This window comes from Conger conger, chromosome 6, assembly GCF_963514075.1.
Source record: "Conger conger chromosome 6, fConCon1.1, whole genome shotgun sequence".
Classification (NCBI taxonomy): Eukaryota; Metazoa; Chordata; class Actinopteri; order Anguilliformes; family Congridae; genus Conger; species Conger conger.
The window spans coordinates 63,597,709-63,623,729 of NC_083765.1; the positions used below are offsets into that span (position 1 = coordinate 63,597,709).

General features: G+C 42.1%; 2 protein-coding genes across 10 annotated transcripts in view; one reads left to right on the plus strand and one right to left on the minus strand.

Annotated features, from left to right (window-relative positions):
• Window positions 1-8,726, minus strand: part of nr1h3 (nuclear receptor subfamily 1, group H, member 3) — a 37,012-nt gene extending 28,286 nt beyond the window's left edge. For 2 of the 7 annotated variants that reach the window (XM_061244822.1, XM_061244816.1), the window contains exons 1-2: window positions 8,550-8,726; window positions 3,312-3,410 (exon numbers count right to left, since the gene is read on the minus strand). The gene's annotated coding sequence lies outside the window, so the exon portion shown is untranslated. Of the gene's footprint in view, window positions 1-2,622; window positions 2,726-3,311; window positions 3,411-8,324 lie in introns of those variants that run through there. The other 5 variants (XM_061244820.1, XM_061244815.1, XM_061244821.1 and 2 more) reach the window with 3 other exon arrangements.
• Window positions 8,727-15,065: 6,339 nt separating this feature from the next.
• Window positions 15,066-25,299, plus strand: arl14ep (ADP-ribosylation factor-like 14 effector protein). 3 transcript variants are annotated; one of them, XM_061244258.1, is made up of 5 exons: window positions 15,066-15,274; window positions 17,294-17,501; window positions 17,737-17,910; window positions 24,183-24,304; window positions 24,729-25,299. In XM_061244258.1, the coding sequence occupies exons 1-5, from the start codon at window positions 15,204-15,206 to the stop codon at window positions 24,958-24,960; spliced, it is 807 nt and encodes a 268-aa protein (XP_061100242.1). In that variant the 5' UTR covers window positions 15,066-15,203; the 3' UTR covers window positions 24,961-25,299. The 3 variants fall into 3 exon arrangements, with proteins under 3 accessions (XP_061100242.1, XP_061100241.1, XP_061100240.1); XM_061244257.1 differs by lacking the exons at window positions 15,066-15,274; window positions 17,294-17,501; window positions 17,737-17,910 and adding exons at window positions 20,638-20,795; window positions 22,242-22,794; XM_061244256.1 differs by lacking the exons at window positions 15,066-15,274; window positions 17,294-17,501; window positions 17,737-17,910 and adding exons at window positions 20,645-20,800; window positions 22,242-22,794.
• The last annotated feature ends 722 nt before the right edge of the window (window positions 25,300-26,021 follow it).

Sequence of the window (26,021 nt, forward strand, 5' to 3'; positions counted from 1 at the left end):
GGGGGCAGAGTACTTTTTAATTTAACCCACTGGTTACCCACTAATCCTGAGACTACCAGGGTCAACTGTGGTCGGAAGACCTGCAGGGAAGCTCCTAATTGACTGTATCTTCTCCCAGAGGCACCAATAGGCTGCATTTTCCAGGTTTCATAAGGCCACTGTGTTTACTGGCCACTGTGTTTACTGGCCACTGTGTTTACTGCCCATTGTGTTTACTGCCCATTGTGTTTACTGCCCATTGTGTTTACTGCCCACTGTGTTTACTGCCCACTGTGTTTACTGCCCACTGTGGTTACTGCCCACTGTGGTTACTGCCAACTGTGGTTACTGCCCACTGTGGTTACTGCCCACTGTGGTTACTGCCCACTGTGTTTACTGCCCACTGTGTTTACTGCCCACTGTGTTTACAGTCCACTGTGGTTACTGGTCACTGTGTTCTCTGTGAAGATCAGCCCTCTCCAAAAGAGAACACAAACTTAAAGCCATCTGGATCAGAGACTATAAAAGCCAAGAAAAGTGTTTGATTGAATTATAAGGGTCAGTGAAACCGGCAGACGCATTCCCAGGGGTTCACTTTCAAAAACTGCAATCCACTTGTTCTTTATTTTGGCCATCGACACTCCTACCGTTGAGAGTATTAAAGCATTAAAGTAATTGTTCTACAGTCACCTACTATAACACTGAAGTATAACAGGCTTACAGACTCATGTTGTAACATGCAAAAGCAATAATAGAGCAAACCATTTCATCACACCCTGGCTCATGAGCTCTTGCCCCCTGCAAGAGGAGAAAATAGCATCACAGACAATGTGGCTTAAAACTGTTCTTGCAATTCTAAATAATGAGACTATTCACATAGCAAAACAAGCAGAGCTAAATGCCAAAGGTTAACCAAATAAATGTCTTGTAGCTGACTAAACCTACAGAGCTAATGCTCTCTCCTGGTCAAACAAGCTCCCCTTAAAGAACCGTACAGGTATTTCGGATGTAAAGGCCATGTATGAAAACAAATCTGCTGGCAATCACGCAAGCACTCATTTGACTCGGTTTTCTCTCCATGGACTAACATCATTTCTGGCTAAGAAACATTCTGCAGCAGCAGTGTTGCGACTACTGCAAAGCACAAAAATGTAATTGGTTGCTTAAGTTCTGTCCTGTATTTAATTTTTTTCCTTTTTGCCTTGACACAATTTTCCCAATTAATCTCAAGCAACTATGCGAATATCTCGGATAGATGGAAGCCAATAGCCACCCAGAAAGGATGACAAACGCATTCAACCATCTAAGAAGCGGTTTTCTCATGAGTGTAGCAAATATTGGACCTGGGAACATCACTGGTATCAGTATTACTATGATCCAAGAGGTTGTCTTGACGTGCTCTTACTGGCTAAGAAAAATCTTGCCTGTTTATGCAGACCTGAGGTCTCAGATCAACTGTAATTGGATGCACATAATGCAAGTCACAAACATGTTGATATGCAAAGCGAAAAAGTCCCTGTTGTTTTACGCAAGCCCAGCACACAATACACCATTACTCAGTCATCACCAACACCACACTCGTACCCGGATGTACAACAAGCAGACGCTATACTCCAGGCGATTGCTCAGGGGCGTTGTCTATACCATGACACCGTATTACTGGGACTGGTCAGAGAACCATGACCGTGATCATGTTCCAGAGAGGCAATATAAAATGTAGATAATAGCACTCCTATGTACAAGAGCTTTTGTACACGTATGGAACGGTGAAATGGACAAACTTTGTCATTCCTCCAGGGAAATTCAAAGTAAACAACAGACATTATATTAATGTCTCTCAGAGTTAGCACGTTTTTGGATTAATAAACTAGAATGAATTTATTTCGCTATACACACGCCGTGAGAAGGGCACGGAAATGACCCTGATTTGTGTAGCTTGTGGATTCCCAAAACAAAGAGGTAAGGCACCCCTTCGCTTGTTTTTGTCATATTGAAATAGTTTACTGCGAACTCAACGCTTTCAAACGGCGTGTGCTGCAGCCATGTTGACTGAAAACTACACTGGGATTCATTCCTTTCCCTCACTCTGGCCCAAATACGGAAGGGCTTAAACTTTCTTTTAGTTGCCATGTTGAAGAACGCATATTCATGTGATATTGCTCAGCACCGTTTGTGAGCCTACAAGATAGCGGGGGTAAGCTAGGTGAGAGGATACACAAGCTTTGAACCAATATGGCATTAATTAGTGCATTTATTATGCACAGTTGAACAGTTACATGGCATTATGAGATCCATGAATATTGCATTGACTGAATTTTCATTCAGCCAAAACATCTTTGAAATAGAATGCCTTATAATTACACATATAGGATTTAATCAGCATCTTAAGAGGAGTGATTCTATCATACCAGCTTTCATCTCTGGGACAAATCTTTCTTATGCTTTATTATAGGATATGCTTACAAAGGGTTTGCCATCTAACACAGGCATCTTTTTAAGCATCTTTTCCAAGAGAGGCAACATTAACTGCAACCTCCAAACAGAAATGCATGTTAGGCCTACAGAGTGCTTGTAAAAGAAAACAAAAAAACACTGAATTTCTAAGAACAGCCTTAGGTGTTCTTTAATGGTGCATTAACGTACCCTGAAAAGGTATTTACTTTAATACACCAGATGATACAGTCGGTGTATATGAGTATAAGAGTCCAGAAGCATTCTTCTGGAAGACATCACTGTACAGCTTGTGAAACCTTGTGAAATCTGGCATATGACATACAAAGGAACACCCAATAAATATTACAATGTCTTATAGCACTGGTATTTCACATTTGACAATGCCACACAGACAGTCTGCCTGCCCTAGACATGCAAGACAGCAGTGATTTGGATGTGCAACAGTTTCAAAGTAACATAATTCATAGATTCATAAGGCAGTAGTTCATGGTAGATAATCTAGTCAATGTCCCAAAATGCACAATTAGGAAATCCCCCCTTCATACAATATGCTTTAACTAATTCACAATGTTGCCAAAGTTTTAGATAATGTGCCTTTAAATGTTTGATTATTGGCAATGCAATGCAACTCAGTTAATCATGAATTATTCATGACTGTGAGATTGAGAACTTGCAGACAATCTCCAAAATTAAAACTATATTGCCTAATTATTCACACATACCTCTGTATTATTCCTTTTTGGGGTTTTGATTCTTCCAAAGCGCCCGTAGGAGACAAATAAGGTTGTTTCACCCTCTTTCAGTCTGCCCGCCCCCCCCAAAAAAAAAGACAGTCCAGGAAGAAGAGAAAAAAATAAAAATAAAAAATCAGTACTGACCGCTGAAGTGATCCAATCCAGTGAAAAACAGTACCCTGGTCTGTTTACATCAAAGTTTTACGTGTCAAGTTCCTGAGGACAACAAACTCTTCCCTGGCCCTGTGGAAAGAAGATGAAACAGAGAGAACAGGAGTGAGACAGAAGGGAGGGAGAGGGAGAGAGGGAGAGAGAGAGAGAGAGAGAGAGAGAGAGAGAGAGAGAGAGAGAGAGAGAGAGAGAGAGAGAGAGAGAGAGAGAGAGAGAGAGAGAGAGAGGAGAGAGAGAGAGGAGAGAGAGAGAAGAGAGAGAGAGAGAGAGAGAGAGAGAGAGAGAGAGAGAGAGAGAGAGAGACCGGGGTTACTATAGGTCACTCACAGCACTTATATACCCACAGGGCCTTTGCAAGTCTCTTCCTGTTCAGCAGTCTGAGGCTCCTGCATCCACCAAAGGTAACCACCCTCGCTTCCCATAATCAAGCATTTTCATTTTGCTCCATGCCTTGAACAAACCTCATTTAAGAAGTGGTTTTATATAGAGTGAAGAATTGATGTGGGAGAAACCATATCCTCTTCTGCCTTAATTGCAACAGAGCTTTTTATGACTCTGAATAGTAATCACGTTCCAGTGATGTGGAGGGAAAAGTCCAGAATAAATCAACACAATCACTCACAGAGTGGTAAGCGCTAATACCACAGAAGTCAAAGAACGGGCTTTAGCAACACCTCCAAATATAGATTTGGGAATTTGCAGCCACTTTGCACATGGTGACCTATCGCACATTAACACTTGTATTCCTCTTAAAAACATACAGAAACAACCAACTGCAACTTCTGCTTTCACGGGTTTAAAGAGAAAGTAGCCCTTCAGATGGGAATCTCACTGGTTGTGACACATACAGATGCTGAACTGTTTATTTTCAGAGTCCTGTGGTGGGAGATAATAAGAACCATGTCACCACATCTGGAATGTTAACACCTGCTTTTGGGTTCCTTGTATTTGGTCAAGGATTAAAAAAATATGAATATATCAACTATATCAACACAATATAAGTGTTATTACTGGGAAGCTGCAGACTAAGGGTTGACTACATCAAAACAAAGAATAACAGCACAACAGAATGCTGCAGCTAGCCAACATCTCCCATCTCTCCGAGTTCCTTTTTCCCAGGAAAAAACCCTTGATGCCTTCCCTTTTACATGATAATTCTAGTGACAAAGGATTACCTACAGCCGTTATAGCCAGACAATTGCACTCTCATTAATTGAAAAATCTAGACCTTTTCTTTTTGCAATAAATTATAACTCTGAATAATAGCATCAGCTAAATACCTGAACTGCAATGCAAATGTAGTTCACCCACATCTCTACCTGCAAACATGAAAGTAAACTGACACGTTTAGCTGAACAAACGCTGTTGACCTAAAGTAACCCAACAACCCAGAGTCCAATGTCTATTCCACTCATCAGGCTGAGACCCACCTTTGTACAGTGAATGTGAGCTGGAAAAAGCACACACATAATAGACAGATATACTAAATCAAAGTATATACTATTCATTTTTCATTATTCCATTCAGGAAACCATTAATTAAATAAGGTGTAAAATTATGCCAACAGTTACACAAAAAAATCAAGTACAATTAAATCACCACATTAAGACCTCTGAAATGTTTATAATCTTGAAATTGACATTGAAATATATTTTATTCAGTCATGGAATCGTGTACTGACATTACAGTAGAACTGTCTGGGATTCTCAACACAGCTACAGTATAATTCTTCAGCTAAAAATCACTGATGACAGGAATGGCATTAGAGTTCATTCCTAACAATGCATCTGATTTTCACTAGTGTCCCATCTTTTGACTTTTCAGATTTTCCCCGCTTAAAGCTGAAGTGTGATTTCTGAAGTGTGTAGTTCTGTTGCCACAGAATACAACAGCCTGAATTGCTTGTTCTGATCAATATGAACAGAATTGTTGCTATGCTGTAACAATCGCCACAAGTCTCATGTTAAGCATAAGGATATCAGCACTAAAGCTAGCTGATCTGTTCTGTTCTGTTCTGTTCTGACCAATGGGTAACAAGTTTCTACACTCCACCAGTCGCCACGAGCTTCTGAAACTAATCAATGCAAACAATAATAAAAACAATGCTACCTCACATCCCTCTAATGAACAGAAAAAAAGTGAGAATGTAACCTAGTTGATATAAAAATTAATAAAGTCCATGAATTAAGTAGGCTACACCTTTCCACAGTCTCATAGAACACATAGTCCTTTGCCAACATTTGGGCACCCCTGGTCAAAAAGCCTTTTACAATTAATATCTCTGTGACCAGAAGTGGACCTCTAAACGGTACAAAGTTAAACACAACACATTTCCTCACATTTTAAAGCAAGAATACTTTGTCTATTTTACAGTTTCAATGTAATGAATAAGGCCCTGTGAAAAAGCTTGGGAACCAAGTCGGTACTTTGTAACTCAGGCAACTACAATAGCTTGTAAACGCTTCCTGTAGCCAGCTAAGTCTTTAAATTCACACTTTTGGAATTTTTCCCCATTCTTCCTGGCAGAACACCTCTAGCTCAGAAATATTCTTCGGCCTCCTTGCATGCACGGCCTCCTTGAGATCTCTCCCCAAATTTTCAATAATATTGAAGTGGCCATTCCAAAACCATCATATACCTTTCCTGGAGGCACTTCATGGTTGATTTTGAGGTATATTTTGGATCATTGTCTTGCTGGAGTACACAACTTGTCTTCAACTTCCAATATCTAGACTGACCTTCCAACATTAGCCTCTAGAATTTCTTGATATTTTGTGGAATCCATTCTTCCTTCCACTCGCACAATATTTCCTGTGTCATCAGCTGCCATACAACCCCACTACATAATGGATCCACCTCCATGCTTCACAGGTTGCAAGGTGTTCTTCATAAGGCTTCACGCTTTTTTCATTAAAGATACCTTTCTTTGGTGGTGGCCAAAAAGCTCAATTTTGGTTTCGTCAATCCAAAGCACATCCAAACAACCTCAGGCTTCCCAATGATTCTTTTGCATACTTTAGAAACTAAATTTTGTGTTGAGATTGTAGGAAAGGCTTCTTTCTGGCAACCGCCATATAGGTCTTTGTAATTGAAAGTATGTGTAATTGTTGTCCTGTGAACAGCCTTAGACCTGCGTTTGCTACTATTTTTTGCAGCTCTTTTGCAGTGAGGTGAGGGTTCCTCTGAGCATTACTCACCAGGTCTCAGGCTATTCCATCTCAACATTTTCCTGGTCTTCGAGATCCTGCCTTGACTTCAACTCTTACATTTATCTTCCATTTGCTAATAACCTAATAATGTTTCTGACAGTAGAAATAGGTAGTTTGAAACTTTGAGAGGGTTTTTGTAGCCGTCACCTTCTTGGTGGAAATGAGCACCTTCATTCTGATTCTTTAGAAGAGTTCCAAAGCTTTTGCACGGACTTCTGCCCTTATCCTTTAAATCAATGCTATTTGGCAGCCATGATGAAAACATGCAGAGCCATTTCTGATTGTTATCTCAATATCAAAACTGACATTCAGAACCATTTCAGATTACAGCAAACATATAGTGATAACATTTGATTGGGAAGTAGACTGTCACACAATGGGCATTTCAGGCATGTCACATCCATAACGCAATGGTGTCACATCCATAAGGTATCTCCTCAAAAAAAATCAGGACGGATTTCGGTAACTGTAACAGACATTTAAACGAGGTCCCCAAATGTTTGCACCCCACTGTAAAGGCATTGGACAACATTGTAGCATTCATGACATCATACTGGATAAGTGCAGAATGTTTTTTACCAACCATGATAGGCACACCTCAGTACAACTAAACATGATTCTTCATTATAACACAAACATGCATATCCAATGGTTGACCGTTTCTCAGACATACGTTTGAAGACATCTCAGACATTTAAGACAGAAGTTAGCTAACGTTAGCCTAGCTACTTGGCTAGTATATAGCGAATATCATGTTAAAAGTTTTAGATAATTAGTCGTAGGTTTTCATGAAAGTTCGATAACTTTGATGACCGTGTAAAAAGAATGGCGTGATAAGTAAATTAAACGCACTAGTATGGCTATTCAGTAATAATCGCCATATTAGCGAATGTGGAAAAACAAGCGTTTTTAACAAGCGAGTGTTAGCGAACTTCGCTAATAATATCCAATTTGACTTAAGCTAGCTATACATGTTGACTGTGTAACATTACTAGGCTTCGCCATCAAAACATAAAACGGAAGTTAGCTAGCAAGCCAGCACTAATTAGCCACCAAGCTACTCACAGGTGTTATTAGCTAGACTATAGCTAGCTGTATTCATAACAATAAACATACGAGTTAGGTCGCTTGCTACATAGCTTAGTAATCTTACTCATAACTAGGCCATTTTGTCTCAATGACGTTTATCCCTCCCAACAAACTGGCTAACGTTAGCTAGCTAGTATACCAGGCAAGGTTAGCTAACGTTATCCAACTTGTCATTTGTTTTGCTCAGTGGTTTGTTAGCCTAGCTCTATCTACAAGTTCACTTGCATAGCTAGGTAGCGATCCTGTTTTAGTTTTCGATTTTCGTAACCCTGCAAGCCAGACATAGGGTTAACGTTAATGTTGCCGCAGCTTCTGATAACGTTAACATTAGCTAGCCAACAGGCATTTCCAGGGCTTTGTGGGCACAGCAAGCTAGCCAGGTCCAATAATATCCACTACATAGCTAGAGTAGCAGGCTACTGACTAAACGTTAGTCAAAGGGCATTGCGATACTATAAAGATTCACGATGACTGTCGTTAATCCAAATAAAAAGTTAGCCAGACTAGCTAAAAGTCTATCTAACTAGCTTTTTTTGTGACCAGAAGCACAGTTTACAGTTAGACCCAAACGTTAGCTAGCTAGCTAACTTGGCTGAACGAACGTGACATTAAATAGCATTAGCTGACTGGCTAGCGATACAAGGTTAGCTAAATATGCACTTCCAAACTGGGCTTACTAGCTACTTACAAATCTTATTTGTTTCAGTCGTAGCGTTCCGTTCAACTCAGCTCCCTCCTTGGTCCCAGAAATCAAGCTAAACTTCTCAGGAATTTACTCCCTTTCCCATCCTGCTCCTTTCGCGAGCCTGTCAGTTGGCTAGCCAGTTAATTTCCTTGCTGATTAACGTTAGCTCACTACAATCCAAAATGATATCTAGCTAGTCTAACGTTACTTCAGCTACATAAACGATACCTGATTTACTGGAAGACCTCTTCAAGTGAAGCGAGCATACTGAAGCACATCCAATCATGTGACCCGAGCAGGAAATAGGAAGGCTGGAGGCAAAACCGAAAAAGACCTAGCTGCTGCTTTCTATGTGGATGACTTAATTTTAGAAATGTAGCCAGCTAGCAAGCAGGCTTTCCGCTGTTGCTGAAAAAGTGACGTCACGTGAAAACCAGGCGACTCATGCAATCACATGTTGCTAGTTACGCGTGTAGGTATCTCCGCCTACTTCGCCCTTTGCCACTAAATCAACAAGGCTTGGGGAAAACATCCATGTTATTGCTTCGGCAACTTGAAGCGCTTAAATATTAAATCGGTTAATTTCAATCTACAGCTATAGAACGCTTTCATTAATAGATAGTACCCATTCTCTTCAGTGTATGGAGCCAAAGATACGAAGTAGGAAATGTAAACATGAATATCGTAGATTCATGTTTACATATAGGTGGTACCACAAGAGATAGTGATCTACAGTGGGTTCCAGAATTATTGGCACCCCTTATAAATATGCACAAAAAATAATAGTTATTGACATAAACCTTATTTTGTGTGCTTTATTAATCAAAATCAATGGAATCAACCAAAGCCAATACAAATAAGAACAGGGCTCACAATTATTGTCACCCTTGGTTTACCCTCTGGCAAAGATGACAGCCATGAGTCTTTAATCTCTCTAATTTGTTTGTCTAAAAGGTTTGGAGGAATTTTGACCATTCCTCCATGCTGGACCTTTCAGAACCATGAATGCCTGGGTTTGTGCTTCTGGGCCCCACTCCTCCATTCAGACCACAGGTTTCTGGTGGGATTTAACTCTAGAGACTGAGACGGATGTTTTCACTTAACCATGTCTGAGTGGATTTTGATGAATATTTGGAGTCAAGTGTCCTGCTGGACTATCTACCCAAGCCTCAGACAACCAGATTTCCTTTCAAAAGTTCCTGGTACTTTGTTGAATTCAACTGTACCACTGGCAGCAAAACATCAATGACCCACCTCCATATTCAATAGTAGGTTTGAGGTGCTCCTTGAATGCATTACTCTTTTGCCGCCAAACATGTTGATGGTCTATGGCAAAAACATTACATTTTGGTCTCATCTGACCATAGCACTTTCTTTCAGTCATGATTCCAATGAGGTTTGGAAAACTCCAAATGTTGGATTTGGTTATCTTGCTCATTAGACAGACAGACAGACAGACAGACAGAGACAGACAGACAGACAGACAGACAGACAGACAGACAGACAGATAGTTTATTCATCCCGAGGGAAATTTTAGTAAGCTGTGCCATTAAGGGCTGTGTCACCCTTCCAAAGTGTTTGTTGGTATGGAGGTGCTTCTATTTGAGGGGGTTCTATTTGAGACATGGTAACCCCAAGATGCAACCAATGACTGCAATTATTGTGATCCCTGGGTTCTTTATGGACTCCCTCACCATCCCCCGTCTTCCTCACCATACATTCAATTACCATCAGTCTCTTCTGAATTGACAATTCTTTGGCTTTTCCCTTGCTGATGGATAAAGAAGGGATTTTGCAAGGGATCTAGTTTTCCCCTATGTTTGAACATAACATATAGATGATTATCTGTCTTGTTTATAATATGAAGCCTTTTCTCTTCATTTTTATCAGGGAGGCAATAATTCTGGAGTACATCCCTGAATATGAACAACCTACCATACCTAACCACTAACATATGGTCTACTAACCACCATATAGCTACAGTTTATTTATGCTGATACTGTATATAAAAATAGTTAATTATCTCATGACAAACAAAGCTGTATATCCTAGCTATATTGCTTTTAAATATGTACAACACTGGTTACAGTATTTAAAACTTTGTCATGCTGGCTGACGTGTCTTCTCATGCAAAGTTCTTATGACTTAAAATCAATGCTTTGTGTCCTTTCAGCAGGAGACAAAATGGCCTGGCATGTCACACACAGCACATAACACAACGCAAATGATATCGAAGAGGGTGCTGCCATTTTTAAACAGCGCCTATTGAGAGTTAAACACTTGCGGCGACACTGCAGCAGTTGAATGCGCCCCAGGTATTGACAAGTTGGTATTTTGGTGGTGGCTGAAAGGACACTAAGCATTGATTTGAACTTATAAGAACTTTTCTTCCAGTTAAAGGGGCAGTTCACCCAAAAATTAAATTCAGGTGCTGCTAAGGTAGCTACGTCTTACGTGAAACATTTCAAATATCGCCCCTTTTGTGACAAAAGTCATTTTAAGTAAGGGTGCATTCTCGCCATCAGAAATTAATCAAGGGAGATATAAGTACAGTTCATGTTTGGTAAAAAAATGCTGGTTATCATCATGGCTAGATACAGTAGCTAGCTACTGTATGTGAAGCATAATTAATTACACTTTAATGTCCTGCAATGTGAATGTCAACGTAGGCAACTGATTTACTATAATTTTAGGATGGAATATTGAATATAGGTATGATTGAATGCTCATACTTTTTTTCTTACTGGCCATGTGCTATCTATATAGCATCCAGTTAAATAAATTAACAAGCTATTTCACACATTCTGTTCAAATCTAGGCGGCACGGATGGTGCAGTGGGTAGCACTGCCGCCTCACAGCAAGGAGGTCCTGGGTTCGAATCCCCGTCGGCCGGGGCCTCTCTGTGCGGAGTTTGCATGTTCTCCCCGTGTTCGCGTGGGTTTCCTCCGGGTACTCCGGTTTCCTCCCACAGTCCAAAGACATGCACGTTAGGCTGATTGGAGAGTCTAAATTGCCCGTAGGTATGAGTGTGTGAGTGAATGGTGTGTGTGCCCTGCGATGGACTGGCGACCTGTCCAGGGTGTATTCCTGCCTTTCGCCCAATGTATGCTGGGATAGGCTCCAGCCCCCCTGCGACCCTGATCAGGATAAGTGGGTTCGGATAATGGATGGATGGATGGATGTTCAAATCTAATATATATAATTGAAATATACTCCTTGTATTTTTAAGTAATGGTTTCCTCGATGTAAAGTGCATAAGTTCGTGCCTAGCATATCCATGATATGTAATAGCATGGATGTAAATTTCACAGCTTGTTGATTTATTTAGTGCCAATATTCCATGTACTTAAACAGCCACACCCAAAACCTGCTGCAGGCAGTGGATGCAGGCAGCCACACCCAAAACCAGCTGCAGGCACAGGGTATGGAGCAAAGGCCCGCCCTGGTGGAGAGATCAGTGTAGAGGAGAAGGTGCATCTGTGGGAGGACCTTCAGTGTGTAGAGGACCTCCAGTGTGTAGAGGACCTTCAGTGTGGAGAGGACCTTCAGTGTGGAGAGGACCTTCAGTGTGTAGAGGACCTTCAGTATGGAGAGGACCTCCAGTGTGGAGAGGACCTTCAGTGTGGAGGGGACCTTCAGTGTGGAGAGGACCTTCAGTGTGGAGAGGACCTCCAGTGTGGAGAGGACCTCCAGTGTGGAGAGGACCTTCAGTGTGTAGAGGACCTTCAGTGTGGAGAGGACCTTCAGTGTGGAGAGGACCTCCAGTGTGGAGAGGACCTTCAGTGTGGAGGGGACCTCCAGTGTGGAGAGGACCTTCAGTGTGGAGAGGACCTCCAGTGTGGAGAGGACCTTCAGTGTGGAGAAGACCTTCAGTGTGGAGAGGACCTCCAGTGTGGAGAGGACCTTCAGTGTGGAGGGGACCTCCAGTGTGGAGAGGACCTTCAGTGTGGAGAGGACCTCCAGTGTGGAGAGGACCTTCAGTGTGGAGAAGACCTTCAGTGTGGAGAGGACCTCCAGTGTGGAGAGGACCTTCAGTGTGGAGGGGACCTCCAGTGTGGAGAGGACCTTCAGTGTGGAGAGGACCTTCAGTGTGGAGAGGACCTCCAGTGTGGAGAGGACCTTCAGTGTGGAGAAGACCTTCAGTGTGGAGGGGACCTTCAGTGTGGAGAGGACCTCCAGTGTGGAGAGGACCTCCAGTGTGGAGAGGACCTTCAGTGTGGAGAAGACCTTCAGTATGGAGAGGACCTTCAGTGTGGAGGGGACCTTCAGTGTGGAGGGGACCTTCAGTGTGGAGAGGACCTTCAGTGTGGAGAGGACCTTCAGTGTGGAGAGGACCTTCAGTGTGGAGAGGACCTTCAGTGTGGAGAGGACCTCCAGTGTGGAGAGGACCTTCAGTGTGGAGGGGACCTTCAGTGTGGAGAGGACCTCCAGTGTGGAGAGGACCTCCAGTGTGGAGAGGACCTTCAGTGTGGAGAAGACCTTCAGTATGGAGAGGACCTTCAGTGTGGAGGGGACCTTCAGTGTGGAGAGGACCTTCAGTGTGGAGAGGACTTCCACTGTGGCTGCCAGGGAGCATGGCAGGCAGCGGGCCTCTGGGACAGAGACAAGGGCATGCAGTCAGCCTTTCACACAGATTCTGTGGCATTACATTATTACTTAAGTGCTATGCGTTCATACTATTACTACTACCACAAGTACTACTTATTTTAGTGATTTCCTGCTTAACGGTTTGCCAACTCCCAAGATTTCAAATAGTAACAGCAGTACTCTTGCATGGAAACGTGCAAAGCACATCCACCCACTCCACCAGTATGCCGAAAAACCTTTGTCCCATCTGGGAGGACAGGTTTATTGTCGGAGAATGATGAAAGCATGTTTGGCCAAGAGTTTAATTCCTACGGCTATTAATACCAAACTTTATCTTCATGGCCTGTTCTTTTTTTGCTTAATGAACTGTTGATTTGTGTGCATTGTTTATGCTGCACTGTGGAGACATACTGGGTCATTTGAAGGTGAATACAGTTTTCACATAATATTTACTTTAAGAGACAGTCTGCATCACTGGGCACAGTGCTTTCAGAGACAGTCTGCATCACAGGGCACAGTACAGTCAGAGACCGTCTGCATCACTGGGCACAGTACTCTCAGACGCAGTCTGCATCACTGGGCACAGCACTTTCAGAGACGGTCCGCATCGTTGGGCACGGTGTTGTCCGCGGGGGCAGGAAGTGAGGGGGACCATGGTACATAACCTGGCAACCTGGAATGGAAGAGTGGCCTTCTTTGGAGCTTTGTTTTTGTTTTGTTTTTAGATTTAGTTTACATCCCTGAAATCCCGGGTTATCCATGCTGAAAACTCAAAACTGCGGAATTGGTTTGATTCCACACATTCCCTTCCCTTTCTGTCTTCCCTCGAGGGAGGCATTTCCAGACAAAATTTCCAGACTAAACTACTCCATTTGAAAGTACACTGAACTGACTTGCTCCTCTCATCTTCAGAGTTCAGAGAAGGATTTCCCTCCTCGCTGGAAGCTTGCATTTTGTACCCTCGGTGGGAGGAAGGAAAAATGAGGGAGCATAATGGTAAATGGCATTTATAGCGCCTTTATCCAAAGCGCTGTTCAATCGACTCAGTTGTGGTCTTTCTTCTTTTGAGTGCTGGAGATCTTGAGAAGGATGGGCCAGGGGGAGAAAGGGAGCCAAAGGTATAGGGAGCAGGAATGGGGTGAGAATCGCACGGTGTCGGGGGAGATGGCATGGTTCAGATGGCCCTGGGGAGGATGTAGTACCAGGAGAGGTGGCCACAGCAGTGGGCGATGGCTCATTTGGGGGCCTGCATGAGGTCATTCTCCAGGGAGGCACCATCCAGACCGCCATGTGTCTGCTCTCCACTGCCCGTCCCGACCTAATGAAGGCACGTAATCATTTCATTGGAATTTATTTGGAATTTCATTTAAATAATAGAAAAAATAAAAACAACAATACACAAATAACCCTCCCATTCCTAAACCCACATTCATTTCATTTTCTCCATTTCTCCCACCAAACCCTTTCTCTAAAATTCCCTGAATCTCATCCCCCTTCACATCAGTAATACCCAAAATGTATTCAGTTGCATGCACCACCATCTTGATCCTCTCTGATTTCAAGACAATCTCACGAGCACAATTACTGACATCGCAATAAAACTTCTTCTTTCCTCACTACTGCCCTTCCAGTCCTCTCTTTCTCTGTTGCTTCTGTATTCCACATTGTCCCTTACACCTCACACTCCTCTGTGCCCACAGTGAAAACATACTGCCTGGTCTTCCAGTTAGAGAACAATCTTCCTCTGTGCACCAATCTTTCCCACACCTTCTGCACCTGTGCGTCACTCTCCAACATACTGCTGCCACATGACCATACTCTTGGCACCAATAACACCTCAGCAGAATGCACTCACCTTATAACTGACTAAATCTAAAAACACTCTCTCCAGTAACTCACTATCGGATTCTGATCAACTTTCCTGCTCCTTTCCTTCCCAATGAGTTTGCATCAGTCTCACCTCACAATTAAGTCAAAACCAAATAAACCCGTCAAACAATATTCAAAATCTGGCGCCTTCTGTCCACCTACTCTCTCCAACAACCAACCTGAACCCTCTCCTGTAACCAAGCGCAGTAAGTCCTTCCGCTCTGTCATTTCCTATTCGCTCTTGTGAAGACACCGCCCTTCGACTTTTCATAGCCTACATCTCAGTGGCCGGCCTGTGAGGAAAATAGGACTCCGCCTCTCCGGTTTTATACAGCTCGGTGTTGTTGCCATTTTGTAATGTTAGAACCAAGGCAGAACACAGCGACGGATTTTTTTTGCTGCAGGTTCTATCTTGTTTTTTCGTCATGCCAGTTTCGTGTGCTGCTACAGGCTGTACAAATCGATTCATAAAAGGGTCAGAGATACGGTTCTACAGGTATGAATGCTGTTTTTTCCCCCCAAAGAGAGATGAAACGCTAGGTTGCTATCCTATTTCTGTATTCCTCGTCTTAAGTTATTTCGTTTGTCTGCGCAAACTCAGTGCCAGCACGTGTTACGGTTGAAGCAGTATTGCCAGAGAGGAAGAGGCAATCTGTGGTATTGTTATGAAGTACGCCAGGAAATGCGGCGCCTGAACGTTACGTAAATGTATATATTAGTTGGCGATTAGTCTGTATTTATCCTTGTTTTCTATATTGTTATTACGTGGTCGTTGTCTTCAGACATCAGGACTGCTACTTCCATTGCGTTTTGCGTTCATAATTCCTCGTTGTTTTAATCATAGATGCATTTAGCGAAGACAACTGTCGAGCCAGCTTCCGTATGAAGCGTTATGATCAAAAAGCGTTATTAGCCTAAAAAGGGTTATGGCTATGTTACTCAAAAGGTACATTCACTCCCGTTATTCATGACAAAAATAAGCAGAGGTTTTCTTAATAGTTTTCAGACGCCGTATATGCTCATTATTTTGTTTTCTGCATCTAGTCGGCAGCAAATAAAAATCTGAGAAAATGCATGTTGCAGTGAAATGTATGTATTTCATTAAGTAAAGTAACATATTAAGTAATGGACCACTTTTCAAAAACGATCAAGGCTGACTGGTGTTACCTGGTGTTTTTGCCCACAGAACTGCTGCTCACTGGATTCTTTTTGTTTTTTGACACCATTCTCTGTTAACTCTAGAGACTGTTGTGGATGAATATCCCAGGAGACCAGCAGTGTCTGAGATACGCAAACCACCCTGTCTGTCACAAACAATCTTTCCACAGTCAAAGTCACTTTGATCACTTTGATTTCTTCCCTATTCTGATGATTGGTCGGAACAAACACTGAACCTCTTGACCATGTTTGCGTGCTGTCATGCACTGAGTTGCAGCCACATGATTGGCTGATTTAAATATTTGCATTAATGAGTTGGTGTACAGGCCTATCTAATAAAGTGGTCACTGAGTGTATACACATGCATACATACTGGTGGGATGGATGCTGACATGGTCTTGTAGATTTGAACAAAGCCAAGCCAATTTGGACAAGCAATTTTCATGCCTTGTTTTTTTTTGGCGGGGCAGCTGTTGTATGATCTTTTTGAAACCATTAAATATTCTGTTTGTTGAATTAAAAAGATTAGATGAAAAAAAAAACCCAATCATGGTCCATGGAGGGCAGAGAGTATGCAGGTTTCCATTCCAACCAATCACTACACCAGCTAATTTCACCAATTCAACCAGAGAGGAACTCATTGGTGAAATCAGCTGGTGTAGTGTTTGATTTGAATGAACACCTGCATACTCTTGGCCATCCATGGCACACCATTAGGCACCCCAGGTATATAACTAAGGCAAACCAAACCGAACCAAAGGCAGTTGCCTTGATGCCTCTCGGCCTCAAGTCACTGTCCTCTGAAGGCCTCTGTGGAGGTGCTGAGGCAGCAGGTAATGAGACGCACTTTGAAGGCAGGAAGAGTCAAAGTAACCTGATGCCTGATTACAAGCTATTTAGCTGAAGTTCACGGAAAGCTCACGGAGACTTGAAAACATTAAATACATTATTAAGTCATTAAAATGTAGCTTAAACAATATAACTCCAACAAAATATTGAGCTCGCTAAATACTTACACTCAAGCTCTTTTACAGTGCAGCTGCCATTACTTTAACGGAAGTAAGAAGCCTGAAGCTAATCGCAAAGCTTTATGGGATATCCTACCCAGCAAAGGACACATGCTGGCTTCAAAATCATCCAAATGAAGGCACTTTAGAGGGCATCATTCTTTGCAAACTTTCAAATGGGAAGGCATTCCAAGTCTTCCTGCCTTAGAATACTGCTTATGAGGGCAGCCTAAATCTCAATACAAGGGTATTTACCCTGCATTTACCAACTTTATTCCCTGATGTTATGCTCTGACCATATTTAGTACAGCTTTAAAGTTTACAACATTTTTTAACTTTTCTCACTGCAGGTTTCCAATCAGTAAGCCTCAGCTTGCGTCTCAATGGGTCCAGAGTCTGGGTCGGAAGGGCTTCATACCAACACCAAATTCGTGTCTCTGCTCAGAACACTTTGAAGCGGACTGCTTTCGCGACTACAATGGGCGACAGTTTTTGAGAGAAGATGCTGTTCCCACAATTTTCACAATCTCCCAAAGCCCTGGCCCAGATACACAGAAGGTACAAACAATTACGCTGTTTAACAAGAAATAATAATAATCTTCAGAATTATCTAACAAACTATTTGAGGAATGTGTACCTTTCTGTCTTATGATGGGGTGAAGGCTAAGTGAACTTGACAACAACAAACGAAACTATGCTTATGATTAAGTTACAAACTGTTGATTTGCAATAAATGGCATGAATCATGCATGGTGATTTTTTGCAGTAAGTGGTCTGTTGTATTAACTTACAGATTGAATTACGAAGGAATCGTGGAGGGATTGTGACTAAAGATGCTAATAAGGTTCCAGCCAACCAGTTCAACATTCTGTCTGAGAAGGACAAGCTCAAGGAGAGGGAGAAAGCTAAACTCCGTGCAGGGGAAAAACATCAAAGATTAAAGGAGGGCAGTGGTGCCTGCTTTAAGGTAAGATGCTACCAATTCATTTTAATGCTGTGTTTTCCTGTTATATGCAACTTGTATACCTCAACAAACTAGTGGTGATCAGATGTATGCAGAGGGGTAACCGTGAAATCGGAGCATGAGCAGTTCCTCACAAAGACAAGGTCTAGGACATTGCCTGCCTTGTGGGTTGGAGGAGAGTGTTGCAGGGAGAGGCCGAAGGAGTGGAGTAGCGGTAGGAAGGCAGCAGCCTGGGAGGCTTCAAGGTGGATGTTGAAGTCTCTGAGGAGAATCAGTGGGGTGCCATCCTCAGGGAACGAGCCGAGAAGGGTGTCTAAGGGTTGTTGCTGATTTTGTTGTGTTTAATGTAGTTAAGACTCATCTTTGCTGAATATTGATTTACCATGGCATAGGGATCAACACCGCCAGTAAGATTTATATATTTTCCCTTTGCTGCCCTTGTTAGTTAGCTGTCGTTTGAAACTGAACTGTAACTAATGTCAGTAAACTACTTAAAGCTAGCTACACATATTTTCCATAAAATGGTGGTGTTTGACTACTACTGGGTTTTACAAATACAATCTGTATGACTCCATTGGGAAAAACGGATGGCTTCCATGCAAGAGAACTCCTCCTTGGCAAAAGAACATGACAGCATGGCTCCGCTGAGCAAAATTTCACCTGAATGAACCGCAAGACCTCTGGTGCAGAAGACAAGACCAAAGAGGAGATGTGAACACCCAACATGGCAGATCACTGCTAGGCCTCATGCAGAGCATCACGCATGCGGGGAAGGGGTGATCATTTGAGGCTGTTTTGCAGCCACAAGACCTGGATGCCTCGTGATCATCAAGTCCACCATGAATTCCTTTCTATACCAGCAGAAAATGTCTTACGTCCAACGGTGGATCATGCTGCAGGACAATGATCCTAAGCACAGCAGTACATCTATGAATAAAAATACATCAGTTCAGCACATAGGAGTCAAGTGGCAGTCAGTCATTGTCCTAGTCAATTGAACATGGCTGAAATGCCTATTAGAAATGCAGTAGCCTAAACTTATTTAAAAGATTAGGGCAACTCTTGTTTTTGATCAAAAATGCATTTATGCATATATAAAAATAATGGTGTATAGAGAAGTCATGGTTTACCAGGCTATCATACATGCCAAGACCACGAAACCAAGTTAAAATATAGCTGCAAGCAGTGATGTCGGGGGCATCGCACAAAGGGAGAGCCACTGTGCTTTGTCAGGTCCTTTTTTCATGGAACGGAAGCCGAATCCAAATACCATCCGTCTCAACTTTGGTGTGTGCCGGAGGTAAGGTGCATTGTGTGATTTTAAAATATTCACTCCCAATAGCCATAAACTCTTCAAAAATCATTTTGGCCTGTCAAGCAACATCTCTAAATGTATTACTGAAACGTGCAGTAGGTTGTGCATGCCCAATTTTGTGAGAATCAGAAAATAAAAAGTTCATTTTGAATATGGCAGATGCTATGGTTTCTATGATATTGTTTGTGGAAGAAATGTGAAATGTATGTGAAACAGGATATTTCAGTGTTGCAGGTGGTGCTGCAGCGCCACCTAGAGGGTCAGTTGCACGTCTGTCATGCTTATACATTGGGAGTCGGACTGGACATGCTTGTCAAATTTAGATTTTGAGCACATACAGCAAGGGGTGACAATGTAGCGAGAGGCAGAAGAAAAATAATGTTCAGAATAATCCTAGCAAACAATAGGGGTCCTACACACCCTAGGTCTAATGTTGAGTACAGACAATCTTGACACATAATACATTGCAGAGAGAAAAATATTACCAAAGTAATCTATCAATGTAATCTGTCAATTTAGTTCACAGTACTCAGTACATTGCAACAAATCTTTTTTGAAGATGGTAAATTCTGTATGTGCTGCATGTCAAATCTTTCTGAAATTGGCTGCAGATGAAAATATGTAATACAATGAAATACAAGTTGTTTTTTTTGTTTTTGGCTTGTTGCCAAATTGTACACCTGCGCTTTCAAAAGTAATTGCAAAAATGAGCTTGTGAGCTTGCCCTTTGATGATTGGATGATTCTTATAGAGCACCATATAGAGTCAACACGTTTTACAGCAAGCAAACATAAGAATGAAGAAATCAGTACAGAAATTACTGAAATGAAACCACGTAATATTTCCAGAATAAAAAGGGAGCCTAAAAGGATTGCATGGTTGTACTTGGACCCCTATATATTTTAAATTAAGAGAGATGGGCATTGAAAATAGGCTGGTGGTTATAGTGGGTTTGTAAGGCTGATTTAAAGGCACTGATTGAATGAAGAGCCCTGACATGATTTTAGAGGTCATAAAAAAATGAATGAATAAGAGTTATGTGGAAATGGTTTTTTTTAGGGTGACATTAGTTTTGTACAGGGTGGTATCAGCTTTGATGGTGCTTATCTTGTGAAACATTTTTGCTAAGTATTTGTCCAGTCCTTCCCTCCCTATGCAATAGGTGTAAATAATTAAATAATGGTTATTGGTGTAGTGCAAGTTTGGTTTAAAGAAAAAAAAAGAGAACCCGTTTTTCTTCATGAATGTTTGTGTTAACATTAAAAAGTTAAAGGTTGAAGTTAGATGCACGTTTAATTGATTATCTTTGACAGAATATTGACGACACGTTGATAATGTTAGCTATTGATAACTTTCGGTAAGCCTATATGAAAATAGGTCCTGTTTCGGAACAATATCTGGAGATGCGGCGCCTGGGAAGTTCTTTATGAAGCAAAGCTAGCTTGCGGCTGAGGGGTTTCTCTCCTGCAGCTGGTGTAGCCCATTATGATTCAATTGTTCCGTACAGCTGCCGCCATTGTTAGCATGCATCTTAGCTAAGTCTAACTGGGCAAGGAAGCTGAGCTGAGCTGAGGTGAGGTGAGGTGTAAGCGAGATGGGATATTCTGCGAACATTTACCGGAGTACACAAGAAAAACATTTTACCACTTAACGACACTTTCCCGGAGTTATTTCTTTGTTCGTAAGCTATCGGTGAACTTGGCTAGTAGTTTGGCATAGTCGATATCTTTGGTCTGCATTCGCTGGGGTTTTTGGATCAGTTTCAATTGTTTAACTGTCCTATGAGAATGGTGGCTAGCTGAGGATGTTCCGGAAAATCGGAAACCGTTGAGCAAGATACAAGCTAAGATACAGCTAAGATACAAGTGTTCATAAATATATTCCAATAGCCAAGTGGCTGGACACGTCCAGTGTTCCCTTTGTTTCTTAACATTGGTGTCCCCTTATGAGATGGTGGGTGGACTGGCAAGTCAGTGAGTTTCGTGTTAGCCAACCATCCGGATGCCGAGATCCAGTTTAGGTTTCTAACTGGCTTGAGTGTTTCTTGCCAATTGTAGTAACGTTAGGTGTGCACAGCGATATAAATCGGCGTCTTATGTCAGTTTAAACACATGGCCTTTCTCGCTCAAGACAATAGGGTTCGCACATTTTTTTAACGCATGCAGTTCAATTTAACTGGCTAGCATCGACCTTCCAATGTCAGTCGTTTTCTATAACCACAAGTGTTCTCAGTTTCAAATCAAGCAACAAATTGATGAAACCCAGTTTCTTCAGTATTTTGTTGTTTATCATTTAAGTCATCGTTTCTCATTAAATTACCCACCTTGTTATTTTGGGATGAAAAGTCATATAATAAACGTTATAAAGATTAGATAAAGATTCAATGGCTGCATTGTAATTGCGCTAATTTTTTGGTAGCTTTATTTCGCATTAACTTTTTTTAGTCTTTGAATTTACTTTTTTCTTGAGCTCGCGGGTTTCCATCGATTATTGTACTTTTCTAATTTTAATCACTTAAGGAAATATCCAACATATTAACGTTACAAATTGTTCTGCATATAGGCTAACTGTCGATGGAGACTTTTTCTGGAGGGCTATTTATCTTTGTAAATATGCCAATCAATTACCGGTGTGCTGAGTAATTACATTTTAAATCCATCTTTAAAATTTGACGATTCATACTTTTTTCGTAACCTTTTTGGCGATATTCTTGAGATCAATGTGATCACCTCGTGTTTGCTTGCAAGCTATAGCATATAACGTTAGTCTAGTATATTTATTTTTGCTTCAAAATCGCAAGACGTGTAATTCATATATGAATATATAATTTATTGTAACCTGTCACCACGTCAATCATCAGGCTATCAGTGGTGTACCTATCTTGCTGTAAGCCTCAAAATACAGCAAGTATTTGCATCAAATCATTATAGCCATTATAGAGCAATCATTATATTTACTGAAATTCTAGTTTAAGCAGCGTGAAATGATCCTTCTCATTCTTACTTGATACTTTTCCCAGGGTGGGCTTAGGATTTCTGCTCAAACTACATGAAATAAGTCTTGAGTCCCAGATGTGTTCACTGAATGGTGCCCGAAAAGATTCTGCTGATTGCCAGCAGTCAGTAGGAGGGGGCGACGCGATGGGACCCAACCCGTGCACGGTGGGGGAGCACCTGCAGATGACTCTGGACTGCCACAAGACCTCCATCTGCCCGCAGACGGGGCTGCGGTCTCTGGGGGCGCTGTGTGAGACGGACGCGCTCCTCCTCCAGCTGCGCACGGGTCTGATGGGCCTGGTGGAGGGCGACACGGTCTGCATGCACCACGAGAAGCTGTTCGTGGAGCGCTACGAGCACACGCAGCGCGTCTGCTGCAACCCCTTCAGCTGCCACAAGAAAGCCGTGCGCAAGGGCCTGAGGCCCATCGACCTGGACGAGGCCTCCTTCCTCACCGACCGCTTCGCCCTGCAGTTTGTGCCCGGCTGGAAGCTCTGCACGCGCTGCGCCCAACTGCTCAACGGACACGCCGACCTGGAGGTCGATTTACGGCAGAGGCGGAAGCGGGATAGGGAAGTATGTATGTGATGCAGGCAGAGTAGAGGAGTGTGTATGTGATACAGGCAGAGGAGAGGAGTGTGTATGTGATACAGGCAGAGTAGAGGAGTGTGTATGTGATACAGGCAGAGTAGAGGAGTGTGTATGTGATACAGGCAGAGTAGAGGAGTGTGTATGTGATGCAGGCAGAGTAGAGGAGTGTGATGGGAGTGTGTATGTGATACAGGCAGAGTAGAGGAGTGTGATGGGAGTGTGTATGTGATACTGGTAGAGGAGTGTGATGGGAGTGTGTATGTGATACAGGCAGGGTAGAGGAGTGGCCATTACTTTGCAGTAGGTTACTTTCAGAAGAGTCCATTTAAAAGCAAAATAAACCATTTGTGAAAATTAGCCCTCGGATTACTGTATTCATACTTACTGCTCTATGGTATTAACCCTTTTGTGCTAGGATATCTAGGGCTCCAAAGACTTATCCAAAACCTTTCAAATGAATTCAATTCTATTTTTCCATTACAAGCATATAAACTTGCCCGTTATGAAACCTCAGTGCCGCTTGTGCACATCCTGTGACATGCAATAATTCTCTGTGATAGAGTATTTTTAGAGTATGTCATATTTTTCTTCCATGAGAATGGGACTGTGTTTTACATCGAAAGCATCAAATGTTACTATTTTCAATCAATCGAAGGGAAATTTTATATTCATCTAGCACACATCAGCACACAGGCATGCTAACAATTCTCCCATATGAACAGCTAACTAGTAGACTTCAATAATATGTTGGGGATTGTTAGCTAAAATGTTCAAGAGTTGACTATTATGACCAATGAAAGTGTAACGATATGAAATGACGCAGCATAAATAAGTGTTATAAGCGGTAACGTACATCGTTGTCTTAACAAATGTGTTCCATAAAATGTACTCCTATATTGAATTGTCTCGATAAAAAAATGAAATGATTATGATTTAAAAAGAAAATAAATTTTTTGCTTGTTCTTTTCAGTTTGGCCCTCTCATTTCGACTAGCTAGCAAAATGAGCCTTTTAAGTAGTTATTTGAATGGTTTCCTTTACAAAATCGACCTTTGCACCACTATAAACTTATGTCTCCTTGCATGAATTATAATCTAGTACTAGTTTTCTGTAAAGATTTCAAAATTGTGAAATAAATTTGATTCAACCTTTGATGATGCACAAGAAGGAAAGTTATGCTTTGTGTCTACAACATGAAATACTGAATTGTGTTTTTGTTTTAAACACTTGGATTTCACCAGTTTATTATAGCCCTGTTGACTGTTCTTGATTACCAATCAATTCAGAGGTTGGTTTTGGTGATTTGTCATTCCGTAAATAGTTGCCAATATATATTGTGAAAGTAATTCCAGTTTTATTTTTTATGTGTTTCAGGGAAGGACGGCAAAAGCTTTGAAATCACTAGAATTTGCCAACCCTGGCCGCCAAACGGACTTTGCCTCTGACAGTAACCGGAGAGACAAGAGACGGGTGGCTAAACTGTCCTCCAGTGACAGGTAAGAGGGGGCTCTCATTTTCCAGAAGTGTCGCTAAAAATAATAATATTTGTGTTGAATAATTTAATTATTCTTAAATTACTCCAAAGCAATTGCTCTTAATCGCAGTAATCTCAGGTCGCTGGTGCTGTCCAAGCAGTGGCTAATGCGGGTCTGTCAATATTTTATAGAGCACAAACATCTTCCAGAGATAAAAGTGGACAGCAGTTTATTTGTATTATTTGCAGGGTCTTGAGACGGTGGTGGGAGAGGGTAAATGGCTTGGACAGGGGTCCCTGTCCCCTCAGTGTTACTCAGTGTGTGTGTGGCTTCTGTAGGCAGACCACTCAGAGTGTGTGTGTGTGTGTGTGTGTGTGTGTGTGTGTGTGTGTGTGTGTGTGTGTGTGTGTGTGTGTGTGTGTGTGTGTCTCTGTGTCTCTTCCAGGCAGACCATGGGGGGTGGGAAGAGCAAGGTGTATGACAGCCGGGGCCTGCTGATGGCCAGCGGGCGGGATATGTGTGACTGCCTGGACGTGGACTGCATGGGCTGCTTCTACCCCTGCCCCGACTGCACCTCACGCAAGTGCGGCGTGGAGTGCCGCTGTGACCGCAAGTGGCTGTACGAGCAGGTGGAGGTGGAGGGCGGGGAGATCATCCGCAACAAGTACGCCAGCTGAGCCTGGCCGAACGCAACCCGTTACGGCTTCCTGTTTCTGCTCCAGCGCCTTCCTGTTTCTGTTCCAGCGCCTTCCTGTTTCTGTTCCAGCGCCTTCCTGTGCGACCAGGGGCCACGTTCCGCAGGCTTCAGTTCATCTGTTTCAGTCTTGTTTGAGTAGTTTTTTTCATCACATAGTTCTGGATTGTGAGCAGTTAATCGCCCATTCATTTGAATAACACTATTTAATGGCTGCTGGTCAAGTGGTCCACTGAGAGTACCAGTCTTCAGATTTTTGTATTTTATTTAACTAGCAATTTATGTTGTGCAATTTCTGTTAATAAAAACGATATGTCGGTTACTACGGTTGGGTTTTATCTGTTTTAACTCTCTCATAAGTTCTATGCATAACCGCCCCCACACACACACACACACACACACACCCCTCTATTGGGTCATTCTGCAAAAAGTCAAAAGGTGATTTTTGCTCAAACGTTGTAAATGTTATTTATATATTAAATGGAGAACATGCAAAGCATTAGCCTGTTAGATATTGCTTTTGATTAGCTATATTAGATATTGATTAGCTATATTATACAGTACTGTGCAGAAGTCTTAGGTACCCTAGACTTTATTAAATATATTATTATATATATGTTTATATTTTTGTGTGTGTTAGTATAAAAGAACACATCTGAGATTTCCAAATATTCATTTTCCTGAGATTCAATTTAAGACATTTCCACGAACAAAAATTTCAACTTGCGAGTCACTTTGTCACCCCCTGTTTTTAAGAGCCAATATCTCCAGAATGTCCCTCTTCATGTATTAAGTATGTGCACAATGAGGTTACTAAAAAAGTAAATTCAGACTAAAGGCCCGGACACACCAAACCGACGGTCGGCCGATGGCCGAGTTGCATGTACGTTCTGCGCCTGCGTGAGAGGTAATAACTCTCCACACCAGCAGGTGGCGGTAGTCTGTATTTGTCTTTCAAAAAATGGAAACCGGAAGGCCGGGGAATGCGTTTGCATTGCGTTGGACCTAGAAGCAGCCATTGTCTCGCTCACAACAAACAGTTTG

Excerpts from the sequence above, each read along its gene's own strand:
- arl14ep (XM_061244257.1), top strand. The coding sequence starts at position 22,294 with ATGTGTTCACTGAATGGTGCCCGAAAAGATTCTGCTGATTGCCAGCAG. Across the intron at positions 22,795-24,182 it reads GGCGGAAGCGGGATAGGGAA|GGAAGGACGGCAAAAGCTTT; the intron begins GTATGTATGTGA and ends TATGTGTTTCAG. Across the intron at positions 24,305-24,728 it reads AAACTGTCCTCCAGTGACAG|GCAGACCATGGGGGGTGGGA; the intron begins GTAAGAGGGGGC and ends TGTCTCTTCCAG.